Source organism: Artemia sp. Qi Xiang Cuo, chromosome 8 (assembly GCF_049724085.1).
Source record: "Artemia sp. Qi Xiang Cuo chromosome 8, ASM4972408v1, whole genome shotgun sequence".
NCBI classification, from domain to species: Eukaryota; Metazoa; Arthropoda; class Branchiopoda; order Anostraca; family Artemiidae; genus Artemia; species Artemia sp. Qi Xiang Cuo.
In genome coordinates, this window is record NC_142801.1 from 59,083,593 (window position 1) to 59,102,520 (window position 18,928).

The window sequence follows — 18,928 nt, forward strand, 5'->3', positions numbered from 1 at the left end:
GCAAACCCCACATCCTCAAAAAAGAATTCGGATCTACTGCTCTGCAAGAGCTACAGACAAGTCACACTACCATCAGCCCTTAGCAAGGTATCTGAAAAGGTACTGCTGCCCTATATTATGTCACATACAATAAAATAAGTTCAACTACTTGGTTTTATGAATGGTTTGGGCTGTGAACATGTCTGCTGGCTCCTGAGAAAAATAATGTAAAGCGCATCTTCAGATAAAAGGCCATTATATGTCTGCAGCGTAAACACTAGTCCCATATCTGACACAAAAAATAATGTAAAGCACATCTTCAGATAAAATGGCATTACATATCTGCAGCATAAATACTAGTCCCACATTTGACACAGTCATTCCAGTAGCATGCACAATCATGACCTGATCTCCACATTGTCCTAGTTCTCCATGACTGTTCCTTCAAAGCGCACATTCGACTTGTTCTCAGAAGCGAAGCAGTGGTGTCCACTGAGAAGCGGGGAAGCAGGCGTCCCCTCCCAGATTTTGAACACTTTTTTTTTGCATTTCATTGAAAAAATAACAACTCAGTACAACTTTCTTACCAGGTTTCCATCTTATAAAGGAATAGGTCACCTGGAGTATAATGAAATAATTACATTATTCAGGCTGTAAACCTGAATCATAGAATATATTGGTTCAAAAAAAGCTACCAAATTTCCCATGGGTTGGTCACAAATGTTTTTTTTTTTGTCTAATTACCTGGCTATGATAAACGAAAGGGTTCGTCTTTAAGGAGCAATTTTCAGGCAGAAACTAATGTAATGAAACATTCAACAAACTGTAAAATTTATAAGTCTGTTACCCTTCATGAAAGTTAACGAGGCCAGGGCTTGAACATATAATGTTCAAAAATTTCTAACGTCCAAACTTCAATATTCTTTCCTTAACATCGCAGTTAATAAATCGCTGACGAAACTGATCCCTCAAATTCGTAACACCACATTTCCAGCCTTTAGGCACACCTAAATTATGACCTTAGGCATACAATAAATTTTCTATTTCCAATAGTACTCTTGTGGCATATCATTAAAAAATTAATTAAAAAGCCTTTAATTTGGGACAGATTCATGCCCTTGTCTTAACCCTTTGATGGCTGGATTAGGAAAATGTGATTAGAAAAATTCGGTTTTGCTTTTTACCAGTTACCTAGGGGTCCATGACATAGGGGCAACTGAGGAAAATCATTTATTTCAAATATTCATTTCACATGTAATGCGTATCTTTTAAGGCACATCAGCTAAATAGTGATACAGTCTACTTAAAAACTTGAGTGGCATGCTTTTGAAACAATTCTTGGCTTTGGTTAAAACAAAGGTGCACATTACATTTTCAGGGGTCGTATCCCGGATTCCCCTTTTTGATTGCTTTGAAACTATCATTTGCGTGGAAGAACTGTATTATTATTTTGAAGCTGTCGCGTGCCATAGCGTTAGCCACTAACGGATAACGTGTAGCCGTTTCCCAGTACATAGACATGTAGAAAAGTTTCACAATTCCCATAAGCAAAAGGATTCCAAGGAATTGTTCCATTTCTTTGATAGTACATTTCGGCTCCAAGCCTTTCTCCTGCAGAGCATACCGATTCGTCTCTTCTACAAGGATGCTTATAATTTCAAAGAACTTTTGGAGTCGAAGAACTTTCGGAAGAATGCAAATATTAGAGTAACCAGAGACGAGTCGGGACTTGGCATTTGCCCTTTCCAGTCTACATCATTCTCTGGCAAAGGGGTTTTCTTCCAGATTAGTCTCTTTTCAGCCAAAGATTTAGGAACCACGTCTACTTCGGCTTCATCGCGGAGAAATTTTGCAGACTTTATGTGAGACTTTGCTCTTTAACTGAGTGGTAGATCGTATTCATCGTCGTTGTCATCCCAACTACTATCGTGCTCGTCTTCAGCTGATTCGCAAAAGAGAGGGTCATTGTCGTCTTCAGAATCCTCCAAATTCAGGTCAGAGATATCACCATCCGGCTCTAATACATAGGAAACAGCAATGCTGAGGTCCACTCTTCTTAGTCGTCCTTCATGTCACCTCCTCAGTGCTTCCTGCAGACTTTCTTCACTCCTTGCTATTGCCTCATCAACCAATAAGGAGGTTAAGGGCTCCATAATCTCAACGGCTCTTCAGCTGCTGATAGTAGATAGTAAACTAGCGAACTGGGCAGATAATGCATGGGTTATATATAGATGGCCTTACGGTTTTAAACAAATTCATTCATTTAAACTGCTCTTTTTATCCACAAATTAGCTGTTTATTGGTCAACCAAGATCATTTTTTTTAAATTAGTTGTTTATAGGTCAACCAGGATCAATTATTATAAATTAGCTGTTTATACGTCAACCAGGATCAAAATTGGGTAAGGTATTTCATAATTTCCCGGATTTCCTATTTGCTGCTCCTGAAAAAGATGCCGCTGCTAAAAACAATTGCACCCTTCCATTCCATAAGATATTATAAGATTATAATTCAACGGAATCGAAACCAAAATACTTGGCTGGCACGAAAACTTAAGCCTCCAAAAATAAATAGAAAGTAAGTATTGGCTACATTACTTAAAAATATTCCTGTTGAATAAGAAAGCTAATAGAAAGTGGAAATACTTCCACTTTCTTCAACGTGGAAATACTTCAACGTGTGTAAACTATACTGAACTTTTCGGCGGGTCGGTAATGTATTCCCTCCCCTAGGGCGGATGGGCCTTATAAGATACATACTTATAAAACGTCCTCCCCTGTGGACGAATAAAAAGTTTTGAATAAAAATAAAAAGATGGAACCATCAGACATTAACGAACACCACAAGATTTTGTTTCTTCACCAAGCAACATAAACTTCAAAACTACCTGAGTCAGATTTATTTCATTCCACAAAATCCGAAAAATTTCACTATGTCAAATTGAGTACTGTGCGAACGTTGTTAGATGACTCATAAAGGGGCAAAGTAATAAACCATTCGATAGCTCTCGATCTCTTGTCTCTGGCTATGCAGGTAATTTCTCGTTTCAACCAATCAGAAAGGAGCTATAGGCAAAAATATTGGTGTGTCTTATAAGGGCCACCAGCCATCAAAGGGTTAATTAGGAGGTGAGATGCTCTTTTTTGAAGATAGTAATGTTTACCAAAATCTATGTATTTTTTTGGTAATTTTAATATTCTATAACTTGAATGATACATGAGATAAAAATCTGAAATTTTGCAAATAAACCATTTTCATAGCCTACAATAAGTGTGAAAAATTCCACGCAGGTCTGAAAAGATCAGGTTGTGGACTGTAATGACTTGATATAGATTATACTACTGTAACTTTAAGTACAGTATCCACTTATCAGCCAAAAAAAGGAAAATAGGGAAAACATTGCTTTGAAATCATGCATTTTTACTAGGAGAGCTAAGGTTTGTAGCTTTTCTTAAAAAACATAAAACAAAGAATTTTGGTGAAAAATATACACTCAATAAAAAACTAAATAAATTAGATAAAACTTCTAATATTAGGAATTAACAATAAAAATATTGAAGCAAGTTTGGCTCAACTGCAGGTTTCTGTAGATGTTGGCTATCTTTGAATTTAGAAGTAACTAGAGGCGTTAGTGTTTAAATCCCCTTTATGGGAAAGAAAAAAAACAGGGAACAAGACCTCAAGAAAGAAGTCTTATTCCATCAATAAAATGACATTGCATCATATCCCCCCACCAAATACAATTAACATTAAAACCACGGTTCAAAAAATCATAAGTCTTTTAAAACATGCATGCAAAAAAGGCAAACAATGAGTAAGGCTGGACAGGGATCAGCTACCAGGTTCACCTTGCCTGCAAAAAAAATCAAACTATCCTCTAGCAACAATACTTTTCTTTTCAAATTTACGAAATATAGATAACAAACTTTCCCCAAACCTCAGCCCCCCTCCCCCCAAAAAAGAACTCCCTTTAACAGAAATGAAATTGCAGATACACCTCAAAAATTCACAAACAATAATATCCAAGAAAGACCCCTCATTCCAAATAAAATCCTATGTATATTGTGTTAGCTCTTGAGATAAAAAAATGGACTTGCCAGAAATTAGAGTTACCAATTGTTCTAAATTCAACACAAATTGAACAATAAAAATTCAGTAAACAAATAAGTGGGATAACATAAATATAGTTTTCATATCTTTCATAAAGGTATACAAATTCTCACCATCAGTCACTTCGTCATCTAGGGATCCTTTCACTTGAGAGAAGCACCATTGTATCTCATTTCCATTAACTAAAAATAAAAAGATAGTCATACTTGGCAAATGAAAAGCACTAAAATTACACTCACCAAAATTAATTGCCTTCAATGAATCAAAGAAGTAATATGGATATGTATTTTTTTATGGATGCATTATATTTTATACAAGACTGTATTGTATTTCTTTAAGCAGCAAACACTGTTGATAAGTTCAATCCCTTAACTCTAACTGATTTGATTCCAAATAAATTTACTTTTTTTTCTAAAATACACTGTCCTCTTTCTCTCTCACAGAAATGATTCAAATTGGTTTTTAATACTAAAATTTGTTAAGTACCAACTGATAATAGTAAAAGAAAGAAAATAATTTCTGCTCTCCTTTATAACATACAATATGTTGAAATTCATACTTCTTTTTGAGTTGGCATAGTTATATAGCCTTATATTAATAAACATTTAATTTTCAATATTAATATACCAGGCACTTTTCAAAAAGTTGATTCACACATGACAGTAATGATAAAACTTTACAAGTTAAAATAAAGCCATCTCTCCACCATTAAACAGTATTCTCTTTGAATTTTGCAGTCTTTTTAACAGGAACCACCCATTGAGGCATCTACCCCCCCCCCAAATTTCATACAACGCCCCTCCCCATAAACCTTATATGTTAACAATAAGAAACTTTCATAGGTTACAGCCCTTGCCCTGGGGCTGGAGGGGCTGTCAAACATGGAGGCCTGGTAATCTGGCCTTTGGTCAATTTTAAACAAAATGGGTATCTTCAAATTTTGATCACACAGGGAGGGGAGCGCCTAGACCCCTTTTAACATCTAAGTTAGATAAAAAGACAGAACTGTTTTGTAATTATAATGTGATATAATTTTCTTTGTGGAAGCCTAATTCTCAGTCTGAAAAGTCTAATATTTGTACATTGTATCTTTGAATTGAGCAGAATTAAATTCAAGGGAAGAATTTATATGTATAGAATTATATACCAACTTTTATTTTTTAAATATATTTTTCAAAACTTGAGGACCCGCTTCCAAATAAGCAAAGAATTGGTCTTGGACCACTCAGGCACAGTTTATATTGATGTGTGATCAAACTAGGATAGATTTTAGACTCTTTAGAGCAACATAGAAGTGGATATATAAGGTTGAAAAACCTTTGTAACAGTTTCAGAACTTTCTGTAGACATAGAATTGAGAAAACACCCTCCCAGGACATAATTTATGCTCTAGATCTATTCCTGAAAGAATCATTCACCAAACTCAACAACTTTCCAAGATCACTAAAAGCTCATTATCTAAAAAGGTTTCACAGAACATAACTGATGACATAGAAAAGCAATTTTCAGCAGTCATCTCTACTCCTTCCCTGCTTCCAAGTTTACATAGAACTTTTTATAATTTTTGTTTAGTTTTGGTTTGAGTACCACTTTCTTTGACTTGTAAGTTTTGCAAATGCACACTTAATGATTTGAGTAGGATTTTAAGTCAAAATAGGATTTTTTGTACCAGAGACATTATTCAAGATTCTACAAAAGTTTATGAAGCACAATTTGTCAGAGGTACAGACTCAAAATACTTTCCTAGTCTTATTTGTGCTTTAAATCTATTAATAAGTATCATGTTCAAATTCATCGAAGTTCAGTTCCCTATAGCAGGAAAAATGAAATACTTGAGGCCTAGGCCAGCTGTTCACTAGTTTATTTTTTTAATATATTTTTAAACAGAACACATTGTATGAGCTCAACATCAATACTGAATTGAGGAAAATTTGATTAAAATATAACATGGACTTGTGCAAAGAATAAAATTGCAAGGTTTTTTTTAGAACTTCACAAGTAATAAGCTTTTCTATTTTTTTAGAGCAAAGCCTAGGGCTTTTTGTCTGAGCTACAAACAAAACTTAGGCATATGTATCTTGGTAAATATAAATTCCTTAGCAGAAATATCATACCATTTTATTCCCAATTCAATGCCCTTTCCAAATATTGGTTTATACAGCTATTTGACACCCCTTTGAGAAATAGCAAACTTTTTATGTAGTCTATGGCTAAATCTGCTCTTGCAAGGGGGAGGGACACAACTGGAATGACAGCAATTGCACATATGGAAACAGTAATGAATGCAAATTCCAATTATATATTTCTCTTATTTCTACCTAATTACTGCCAAAATAAGCACAATTAGAAAAAGGTTTAGTATACGCTACAACAGAAATATAGTAAAAACACTGAATGCTTTTCTATTTGTAAAGAGCAATAGAGAGCGGAGTGCTGCTTCTCCCTAACTGATTGTGTCCTAATTTTTTTCCATAAATTTATCCTGATTTCAGAATTATAACAGTCTAGTCCATGAGGTCTTCTAAAGAGAACATTAGAACAAAAAAGAGTGGTGCTATTTGATTCCCTTATCAACACTCTTTCTAAATATAATTGTTGGTAATGAGACAATGCAACCCCCCCCCCCCACATACAAAAAAATGGGCTAGAAATATAAACCCTAAAATGGCCCACTGATTCATGAGTAGCAACATATGGCTGACTTACACAATTAGCATCCTAGAGTTATGGCTCTTCTGAAGGAGACACTAACTCAAATTACAGCTTAGTGGAACCAAAGGACTTATCATTGTGAAGCTCCAGAGTTGAATGATTGATAAGCTGTTTAGAGTGTTGTTTAGTAACCAGGTGCAACTGGATGATTAGTATCTTCCCAGTCAATTTTCCACTCTCAGGAGGACCACTCACCATCCAGCCACCGTTTTAAGATGTCAACAGTCAGCAGTAACTGTATCTTCAGAAGTTTGTTCTGATTGTTGACAATCCTTGAGGAAAAGAATTGGGTGTGGACCCTGGTTAAGATATACCAAATTACAAGCTTCAGCTGATGACCTATGGTTCTTGAACCAGTACTAACAGCAGGAAGTAATTCTGAAAGTGTTGGTCTTCATTAGCATGTTGGGTTAAAATGGCATTACCTCTTCTTTTATATGTAAGTTTTGGGAGTTTCAGCTTAGCTAGTCTTGCAGGGTAAGAAAGTTTCTGCATGACAGATAACATTTTAGTGGCATCTACAGGACTTTAATGTTTTCTTTAATACAGGGAGGCTATAGGCATTCCAACTTCAAGCTTTGGTTGGACTACTCCTTTACACAGAAGACTTGAGAAACATTTGGAAAGGGTGTGCTTAATCAGCCCCAGAGTTGAACTAGCACCAACAGGAAACTTCTCAGCATGCATACTGAATTTAAATTTATTGTCATTAATGACACCAACATTTTGTTCATCATTTATGGAAGAGATTGGACAGCTGAAAAGGAATAAAAGCATCAGGTTTTTTTTTCTTTTTTGCTGAAGTGAATTACATGGCATTTGGCAACATTAAACTCCAAAAGCTAAGCCTTAGCTGAATGAATAAGTAGTTCAAAAGTCTTTTGTAAAAGGGTATCATCACATGACAAGGCTGGTATGAGAAGTCTTAAGTTGCTGGTATACCATTAGTTTACTGCTTATACTAGATTACATTAAAAAAGATGTTATATAGTGCAGGATCCAATACACTTCCCTGAGGAGCACTAATCAAATTATCTTAGAGGATGAAAGAACAAGGTTACCTGAGCCCTCAAATAGCCAAACATGCTAAGATTACTTGTGAAGAAAATCCAGGACCCAGAGAAGGGATTTTTCCTCCAGCTTGAATTTATCCAAAGGATAAATTATCTCCTGCCTATTGGTAAAAGTGACCACCTTGCCATTGAATTAGTTACCCATAGACACAAAGCAAGAAATAGACATAAACAAAGATATTTACAGACTACATGGCGATTAGGGTCACATTGAGGCAAAATTTAACTGGGAGTCGACCCTCCAGGGTAGGATCAACAAGCACTGGGAGAAATTCTGGGCTCTACTCATGGAAACTTGGCAACAGACCACAATAAAAAGTTTTATCCCCATACCAGAGACCTTACCATACATGGCAGCTGGAACAAGACAACAAAGAAACTTAAAGAAATGCCATTGGAGAAAAAAGGATAAGCCAGGCCATTATGAAAAATATGTCAAAGCCCAAAATAAATTAAGGAATCTGACTAAACAACTGTACCACAATTTTGAGACAAGGCTTGCCAACCAGAGCAAGTCGAACCCTAAGAAATTCTGGAATTATGTATCAAGCAGAGATCACAACCGGAGATGCATAAAACGCGTAACAACAAGTGACAGAAACGAAGTCATTGGCACCCAAAATATAGCTGACCTTCTAAATGAGCAATTTGCATCAGTCTTCACAAATGAACCTGATAATGTTCCTATTCCCTATATCCTTAAAGTACAACATCAAAGCAAAGGAGTCACATTACAGTTACTGCTTCTATGGTTGAAAAACAACTCAAAAGCCTGGACATAACCCCTGCATTATCAATACTTTTTCAAGATTCCCTTGATCATAAGTATCTCCCCTCCCAACGGAAACTAGCCTATATCACACCTATCTTTAAAAAGGGGATAGATCCAAAGCAGAAAATTATAGACCTATCAGCCTCACATCTGCTGTAGCAAAATTCCTTAAGAGGATTGTTAATGATGCACCTCTTCAACACCTTGTTGCTAATGAAATTATCTCCAACAGGCAGTATTGCTTTCTCCCAGGACAATCTGTAGAAACTAACCTTCTAGACACTTACAAACAGGTTACCCAGTTAGTGGACAAAGGCCTTCCTGTTGATTTGATTCTTTTAGACCTAGCCAAAGCATTCAATAAGGTCTCATATAGTCAGCTTTGTTTTTAGGTAATAGCAGCAGGAACCCACCATGAATTAGTAGACTGGCTAATGGACTTCCTGACTGGTATATCTCAGACTATAGCACTTCACAACAGATAGCAAATGTACCTAATCCCAGCCCTATAATGTTCTAAGCAGTGTTCCCCAGGGAACAGTTTTGAGACCCACATTGCTTCTTCTTTATATAAATGATATGATTACCAAAGTCAAAAACCACTTAACACTTTATGCTGATGACTCAAAACTATTTGGTTTACCTGATAAATCATCAATACAACCTGACCTTGACCCCATTCAGGCATGGGCAGGTAAGGGGCTTTTCTCTTTCAACATATCAAAATGCATCACCATTCATTTTGGTCACAATAATCCTCTGCATCAATACACTATGAATGATAACCAGACATCATCCCCCATTCCCCTCCAAACTTGCACCACTGGCAAAGACCTGGGAGTCACAATAGATAATATTCTGAAGTTCCTTGAACACACTGCACAAACTGCTTCCAAAGCAAATTCAAGCCTTGGACTAATTAAAGAGTACTTACTAGCCAATCACACAGAATCTTCTTGAAGCTATACAAGGCAATTGTGAGACCAGCTCTGACTTTGGAACCTGCCTTGCTGGTCCTTCTTACAAAGGTGATATACAGTTGATTGAAGGTGTACAAAGCAGGGCCACTAAGTGCATATCTGGACTTGGTAAGAAACCATATGGTGAAAGGCTATTTAACCTAAAACTCCCCTATCTAACCTGACCTTCTGATGCAAGTGGAGTGACATGCTACTCACATATAAATTTGTCAACCAACCCCAAAATTAGCTCTTTAACCAGTTACCCAATGAAACACAAAGAAAAGGACATTCTAAGAAGTTTCATAAACCCCAAGTTAACAGTAGAATCAGACAAGATTTCTTTAGCCAAAGGGTCATTAATGATTAGAACTGTTTAAGCAAGGAGACAGTGTCTTCAAAATCAGCTGAAGTTTTTTGAAACGAGACTCAACAAAGAATGGGAAGCCAAACCTTCAAGGTACAACTGGAGCTGCCCATCATTTGTGTCTCATAAATAGTGATTAACATATGTATATATATATATATATATATATATATATATATATATATATATACAACAGAGTTGTGCTAGGATGCTGATTATCATACCCAACCAACTTGCATGCTCTATCAGAAATCAAAAATTGCCAGTGTCTACTCTAAACTACATAAGAATGGTCCCCTTGATCATACCTATCTGTGGCCACCATTACCAAGTGGGCTTAAATTGCATATATCCTACCACACTCTTAGTCAGAAGGCATGTCACTGGGCCATAAACACAGTCACAATTTGGTTCTTTTATATTTTGTGTAAAATGGTCTTTAACCCTTTCCGATGAAGTGGTTCCAATGTGAAACCACCTTTTTATATTTTTTTTTACCATGATCCGTATGTGGTAAAAATAATAAACCACTGGTCTAGCATATGCCTAGCAACGCTATCTGACCGGCAAAATTTTATGGGCAGCCTAGTTGACACCTAGTATTTAGATTGGACCACGTGCTATTTTTTAATAAAAAGTAAGAAAGTTTAAAATACTTGGAAATAGTAGTATCTTTAATATTGTTTTCCTGTCAATTTGTTCTTTGTGTAGTAGAGTACAAGTTAGTAGCATCACAGTTTCAGATATGAAGCACCTTAAGGAGATATTGGACATGAGAGGCTGGTCATCCCCAATGACCACCTTGCAGCATATGCTCAAGTTTTTTTTTTTTTTTTTTGGCGTGGTTTGAGCTTGAGACCACTTCAGCAGCTCGACAAAAAAAAATGAAACTCAAGCAATTTCCACAAAACTGAGCCTAGCATCTAAAATCTTAAAATAAATTTGCACATTTTTATTTTTAATTCTAAATTCTTGATCTGATTGACCACATCGTATTTCAGACAAACTTCTAAGCTACTCAGAAAGATGTTTTGTTCACCCCAATTACTTGAGATGAAATGAAAGTTTTTTTTTAGCAATAAGTATGCTTATGGGTGTCAGACAGTACCATCTTATTGAGATTTCTGGTCAAGTCATGATGAACTCAGAGATAATTACATCTCTTGACTGATGAATATAAGCCATTTCAGCTGGCTTCTTGCTCATGTTCATCTCAATAACAATTTGATCTTACCTTAGAAAGGAAGTGACAACTATGACAAACTCTACAAGATCAAGCCTCTGATTGAAGAACTACACTCAAGCTTTTGAAAGATTTAAAAGCCTACCAAAGAGCAGGCTGTCAATGAAAGCATGCTCAAATTCAAAGGGCGCATTGCTTTCAAACATTATATGCATATGAAGCCCATAAAACGAGGCTAAAAGATCTGGGTCAGAGCAGACATGCACAGTTTTGTTTGTGATTTTTAGGTCTACACCAGGAAGTTATCTGACACTAGAGAGTTTGGACTTGGAGAACAAGTAGTTATTGATCTTACCATGGGATTGGAAGGCAAATATTATCACATTTATTGTGACGAATTTCTTCAGTTCAGTAAACCTCATGAAAAAAGGAAGAACAACAAGCTCTACTGCTGGGGTGCAGTTCGGGCAAACCATAAAGGTCTACCCAAACTCAAAGCTGAAAAAGAGCTGAGACAAGGTGATTTGGACTACGCTGTGAGTTCAGATGGATTCTTTTGTGTATACTGGAAGGACAAATGATGTGTACAACTTCTTTCGACAATTCATAAAGGAAGAGAAGTGACACAGATTGGTAGGAAGGAGAAAGATGGATCTATTGCCCAAGTTACATGCCCAAATGTGGTCGTTGAGTACAACAAGTTTATGCGATGTGTCAACAAAGCTGATATGTTGAAGTCTCAATGGGACTGACAGAAAAAGCAGAAAGTGGTGGCACCACCTACTGTGGCACTCACTTCATGGACATTACAATGATCAATGCCTTTGTTTTGTTCAAGTTGTCCACTATACCAGATGCTAACAAGACGACGTTGAAAGACTTTAGATGTCGCATCGTTACAGGTTTGGTTGAAAGTTATTTGTACAAGGGTGAGAGAGTTCAGGCATCCAGAAAATTGAAAGTTTTCCTCAAATACTAGCCTTACGTTCCTCCATCAAAGAGATTGGATCAATAAAAACACTTACCTGTTCAAGCTACTTCAAGAAGATGTGCTCAATGCAGTACAAAGATTAAGCCCCATCGCACAAAATAGCAATGTTCAGTTTGTAACGTTCTATTGTGCATGAATTACACAAAGAACTGCTTTAGTTTTTTCACTAGGAGTGAGGTTTTTTCTGCACATGTTTCAAAGTGGTCTCTACCAGACACCACCTTATATTTCATTTCATAGTTGGAATGTAATTTTCTGACAATTTCATAATTTGTGCTGGAAAGGGTTAACTGCCATCTCAACAATGGAGCCAAACAGATCTAATATTTGACCTTATTTCACTCCAAAGTGCAAATTAAGTCTATACATTTTAATTTCAAGTAGTTTGTGACAAAATTTGTCAAAAGCCTTATTAAGTCAAGCAGAATCATGTCAGCAGGCAGCTCTGCATCAAATAACTAAGTGATAAAATTCACATAAAAATAGCAGGCTAATACAATTAGATTCATTATTTTATGCTCCTTATTCAGTACAATAGTTTTTACCCTGACAATGAGCCCCCATCCCCCAATGGTCCCAGATATAGCCATAAGGAATGTATAAAAAATTAAACAACAAAAACGGGTTTTAATTTCTATAAAGCAGTGAATACAACACAAATACTCTGAATATTTTGGCCCCACATCCGGGAGCCTTTCTCAACGAAAAAAAAAAATTCATACATAAACATAAAAAACATACTAAACAAAACAAAAGAAAAATATAAATAAATAGGAAAAGAAAACTCACATATTAAATAAACAAACTCCATTCACTGCTGTATACAATTGAATGCTTATATTGACACACCTTCTCACAGAATATAAATTGACATCTATCAAAAAATGAGAATATATTTATACTTAAACTAAAACAAAAAAGGTCAGCTAACCCCCGGCCCATAACCCCTAATTAGATCTCACAGGATCATCACCCAATGTTTGAATTATAAATTGAACAGATTTGTTTGCTTGCAAGCTTAGCTGCAGTTCGTTTACCTTTCCCAGCATTTAACCCAGTCTGACCTTTGTCTACAAAGTTCATCATTTGTATCTGAACTATTATCAAAAATAGTACTGGTTGAAAATTTTACCTGCTTTTTAATTAAACTATTATAAATCAAATTGATCCTAAACCCCCCTTCATCTCTATTGATACTAATACCCCCATAGATTATCTTTTTTATTTCTATAATTTCCCTGAAGCTTTGTAAAAGTCCTACAGACGTATCTACTATTTTTGTTTGATCAAATAAAATACTGTGATGAGGAAAATTATAAAGATCTTCTGCAACAGCTGACTCAAACGTTTCTGGTGTTTTGTTTTGTTTTAGAGCGAAATCTATTGCATTCTTGTGTTGCTGTAGCCTATTTTCTAAAATCTGTTGTGTTCTTCCCACATAAAATTTACCACAAGAACATGGAATTTTGTATACTCCCTTTTGCAAAGTTCCATGGAGTATACAAAATTCCATGGTCTTGTTGTAAATTTTATGTGGGAAGAACGCAACAGATTTTAGAAAATAGGCTACAGCAACACAAGAATGCCATAGATTGCGCTCTAAAACAAAACAAAACACCAGAAACGTTTGAGTCAGCTGCTGCAGAACATCTTTAAAATTTTCCTCATCACAGGATTTTATTTGATCAAACAAAAATAGTAGATACGTCTGTAGGACTTTTACAAATCTTCAGGGAAATTATAGAGATAAAAAAGATAATATATGGGGGTATTAGTATCAATAGAGATGAAGGGGATTTTAGGATCAATTCGATTTATAATAGTTTAATTAAAACGCAGGTAAAATTTTCAACCAGTACTATTTTTGATAATATTTCAGATACGAATGATGACCTTGCGGACAAAGGTCAGACTGGGTTAAATGCTGGGAAAGGTAAACGAACTGCAGCTAAGCTTGCAAGCAAACGAGAATCTGTTCAATTTATAATTCAAACATTGGGTGATGAACCTATGAGATCTATTTAGAGGTTATGGGCCGGGGGTTAGCTGACCTTTGTTGTTTTAGTTTAAGTATAAATATATTCTCTTTTTTTGATAGATGTCAATTTATATTCTGTGAGAAGGTGTGTCAATATAAGCATTCGATTGTATACAGCAGTGAATGGAGTTTGTTTATTTAATATGTGAGTTTTCTTTTCCTATTTATTTATATTTTTTCTTTTGTTTTTTTTATTATGTTTTTTATGTTTATGTATGATTTTTTTTTTTTCATGGAGAAAGGCTCCCGGATGTGGGGCCAAAATATTTGGAGTATTTGTGTTTAATTAAATGTGTTGTATTCACTGCTTTATAGAAATTAAAACCCATTTTTCTTGTTTAATTTTTTGTAAATGGAAAAGCAGTGTGGTCTAAGAAATTATTTAAGGAATGTATAAAAACTAAATAAAAACACTCAGACAATAAAACTTTATAATTATAGTATGTTTCAATTCATCAGATTATCATCTTTTGGTCCATTGCTCTCTACTGTCCATAATAATTTGGAATAATATTTTGATAAATATGGCACTTCATCACTGATAGACAGTTTTGACTCAATAAAAACTAATTTAAATAAAGAACATCTGATGTTCTGACTAGATTCACTAACAGAGAAATACATTACAGTTGAATCTCAATAGCCCCAACCTTAATAATGTGAAACTATCAAAATCTGGAATTACTTTGAAACCCCCTTGGAAAAACTTGTCTAAGTTGAAGAAAAAACCATGCATAACTCAAACTAATTTTGTAACTATATTTTACCTCTGGAAGTCAAAATGACCTTACCTCTATAACTTGACATTCAGTAGAAAAGTTAATAAGAATCAGTAGATAAGATAAGTTGTCATTTAATTTTGTGCCTTAAGGGCTAGGCACACATAGCTGATTTTGGGAACCAATTTCAGCAAGGGTGTATTCCATGTCAGGTGATTCTAAATAATGATGCTAAGAGGCAGGGCTTAGTGAGATTTTTTGGTGATTAATCATCATTAGTTACGTTCTAGACAAGGAATGTACTAGGGCTTTAGAGCTTTAGACATGTAATTAATTGTATTTAATGAGTATTGTAAATTAATTGTAATTAATAATGATTAATCACTGAAAAACATCACTAAGCCCTGCCTCTTAGGATCATTAATTATAATCACTCAACATGGAATACACCCTTGCTGAAATCAGTTCCTAAAATCAGTTATGTGTGCCTAGCCCTTTACCTCCAAAAATTAAAGTTTACCTCTGTATTTCAAAGTTTTTCCAATGGACCTCTGTTAGTCAAAACCCCAGTATGGAGGTTGCAATATGTAAACTTTGATATTATTAATTTTGTTTATCATATTTTTGTATAAGGCTCTGTTAATGTTCAGGTGTCTATTGCCTAGGAAACTAAATTTATTATTGACATTTGAAAGTAGTCTTGATATGTCAAGTTTATTATATACTAATAAAGCTATTCTTAATGATTGTCAATTATACACTAGTAGCTGTAGGGAGTAAATTTAGAAGTGTTCTATCTCTGTAACTTGAATTTTCATTTGACTAACAACTATAACTTGTTACCTTTAAAAGTCAAATCTAATGTTGAACAACATCAATAACACAAAGAAAATTCATTGTCCTGTGAATTTCAAATCAGCAAGAGTTGACTGTACTGGGTCTAGCCTATACAGGATTGCCTACAGAGGAGGTGGGGCATCAACCCCAGCCCTCCCACATAGCCCTGGGCAACATACAAAACTAAAATACAATAAAATGGTACTATTAGATTTTTTTATTCTATGCTTACTTTTACCACAATAGTTGCCACCCAGACAATGCCCTCCTCCTGATGGACACATTTATAGCTCTAACAATATATTTTTTAGTTGTTTCTTTGTAAAAATTGATCTCTTATAAATAATTTTTCTGTGTAGAATCAAGATACCCAATGATAAGATACTCAAGATACTCTGTGTAGGACTGTAAAGTGTATATTTGTTTTGTTTTTTTTTATTAGAAAGTTTTTTTGTTTATAAGTGATGCTCACAGTATGTAATGTGTTATGAGACAAGCCTATGGCTTATTCTATTTCTGATTTAAAAAATAAAATAAACACAAGATGTGCATTAGCCTGAGTAATTGTGCATAATAGTGGATAATGTTTTATTTTTATTTAAATGAGTAAATTATGTTAATAATAATCATGATATGTACATGCATCAATGATGTTAATTTGGAATGTCACTGTGAAATGGGCCCAGTGATGTTGAATTAGTTGGCAGCTGAGAGGGATGGACTGTCCCACTTGTATTTCCATGGCTTGTTGTTCCATTCTTTGTCAAGTCTTGACTTAAAGGAAGCACTAGTGGGTGCAGTCAGGGTTTTGTCTTGGAGGTTATAAAGTAATAATTTTGTGGTTTGTGTGTTAATAACAGCAACAAAAAATAATAACAAGTCAACCAAACAATATAATAAACCAAATTATGATTGGCTTAGGTATTTTTTTTTTTTCATATTTTGATTAATTTTGTTGAGTGAATTTATTTAGATTTTTCTCTGTATTGATGGTTGACTGCAATTGTCAAGCATTTATTGTTGGCTGATAGCTAAGTAGCCAATATTTGTGGATAGCTGACTATTGCAAACCATAGTAATTTTTGAATTTTATTGTGTCACAATTATTTTAGTGATTCACCCTGTTTCCAGTGAAATTACTATCAAAATTTGACAACTAACCTCAAAATTACTGCAAATTTACTATCCTCAAAGAATAGGATTGTCAGTGTGATGCCTCTTCTACAAAGTAACAAAAACATCAGAAACCAACAACACCAGAAAAGGCATAGATATATGTACTGTTGCAAGGAGTTTGGTGAACAACAATTCTTGTGCTGTACAGTTTTATGAATATGACCAATGGTTATGTGCAGTGTCTCTTAATGTCGCCCTACTGAATATGGTATTTTTGTAAAAATGAATGACTAACTTGGTAGCAACTGGGTATGCCCAATTGGTAAATCAATAAAATTTTTACCAAATCATATTATTGAGTTAGGAATAAAGTGGATAAACCATTCAATGCCTTTTTTATGCTGATTATGAATATATGAATCATTTTTATCATAAATGAATTTTAGCCCCCCCCCCCATAATATATGTCAATTCAGGATACATATTTGCACGTATGGGGGTGGGGGTTAGGATAGGTTAGGGGGGGGGCTGAAATTCATTTCCAATATAAATGAGTATTATATTTCTAATCAGCATAAAAGACATCAAATGGTGTATTCACTTTATTCCTAACTCAATAATATGATTTGGTAAAAATTTAGTGGTAAATGTGGAGGTTCAACCTAGCTGCTGAAGTCAGTTCTGAATTGGCATTGTAATCAAATGAAAGATATGTGGTATAAATTTAGAATTGTGGCATCTGATAAGGAGACATGTTAAGAAAACAATTCTTACTTTAAAATATGTGTAATGATCCTAGTTCTTATATTATCCAAGGGGAGAACCTTTATCATCAAGTCTTTCCTCTAAAAATCCTTCTTTTTCCAGCTTAAGAGAAAAAGTTTCCTAAAATCACAAGGTTGAGATTCAATGCTTAAGTTTTTTGAAATTGCTGCTGTAAATTGCCACCAAATAAGTTGTTTTATAGATAGCGTTTAGTACGTGTGACATAGCATGTGTTTAAAGAAAAGGCAGTGGTATATTGAAATTATAGAAATTGTGAATTATGTTTGAAATCATGCCATTAACAAAAAAAAATTCATTAAAAAATAATAATATTGCTGTAAATATACAGTTCATTTGGTTAAATTTAGGTTCAGAATGCAATTTTTGTTATATATTTGCACATTAGGGGGGTGGGGGTATATACTCTGTATGTATATGTATATTTATAGCAATATTTTGATTTTTGCCACTGCTATTAATATTTTGTATTTGCGCCATTGCTCATTAAAAAAAAGTATTAAAAAGACTGGCATGAAAACTATCTATAAACAACTTATTTGGCGGCAATTTCAGAAGACTTAAGCATTGAATCTCAATGTGGTGATTTTAGGAAACTTTTTCTCTTAAGCTGGAAAAAGGATTTTTAGAGGAAAGACTTGATGATAAAGGTTCTCCCCTTGGATAATATAAGAACTAGGATCATTATACATATTTTAAAGTAAGAATTGTTTTCTTAACAAGTCTCCTTATCAGGTGCCACATTTCTAAATTTTTACCAGATATGTATGTTACATTTCAAAATGATTAACTTCTCTTGAATGTAATAATCCAGAACTGCAAACACTGCAGAGCTTTGAAAGTTTGATAGACAAAAAAAAACATGCAAGTGTAGTAGCAGATGGCATCCTATCCCCAACCAATGACTTGTATTTCTTACAAAATTTTCTAAAGAACAAGTTACAAATTGGGTAAATTTTTTGTTATTCATATTATTGACTTACAAATAGAGTAAACATACCACTCAATGCCTTTTATTATGCTCTTTCCAAATATAATAATCATTTTGTCAGAAATGAAGTTTACCCCCACCCCTATATATACCAATTCAAGGTATATATTTACACATTAAGGGGGCAGGGTAAATTTTATTTCTTATGTAACAGACAGGTAAGTTTAAACTTTAGTTTTAATGTAAGCTTAAAAGCATGGTGGCTATGAACTGTAGACATTATTTGTATTATCTTTCTTGAAGAATTGCAAAGGCCTAGGCTATTCAGATTACTGTACATAAGCTGTGGAAGAGTCCA

At 34.6% G+C, this 18,928-nt stretch overlaps 1 protein-coding gene across 1 annotated transcript in view; it reads right to left on the bottom strand.

Moving 5' to 3' along the window:
* The window catches only part of tws (protein phosphatase 2 regulatory subunit tws), a 65,361-nt gene that overhangs the window by 45,893 nt on the left and 540 nt on the right, over window positions 1–18,928 (bottom strand). Inside the window, exon 2 of the mRNA XM_089093635.1 lies at window positions 4,203–4,271. Within this exon, the coding sequence (XP_088949761.1) occupies window positions 4,203–4,271 (69 nt within the window). The remainder of the gene's footprint in view (window positions 1–4,202; window positions 4,272–18,928) is intronic.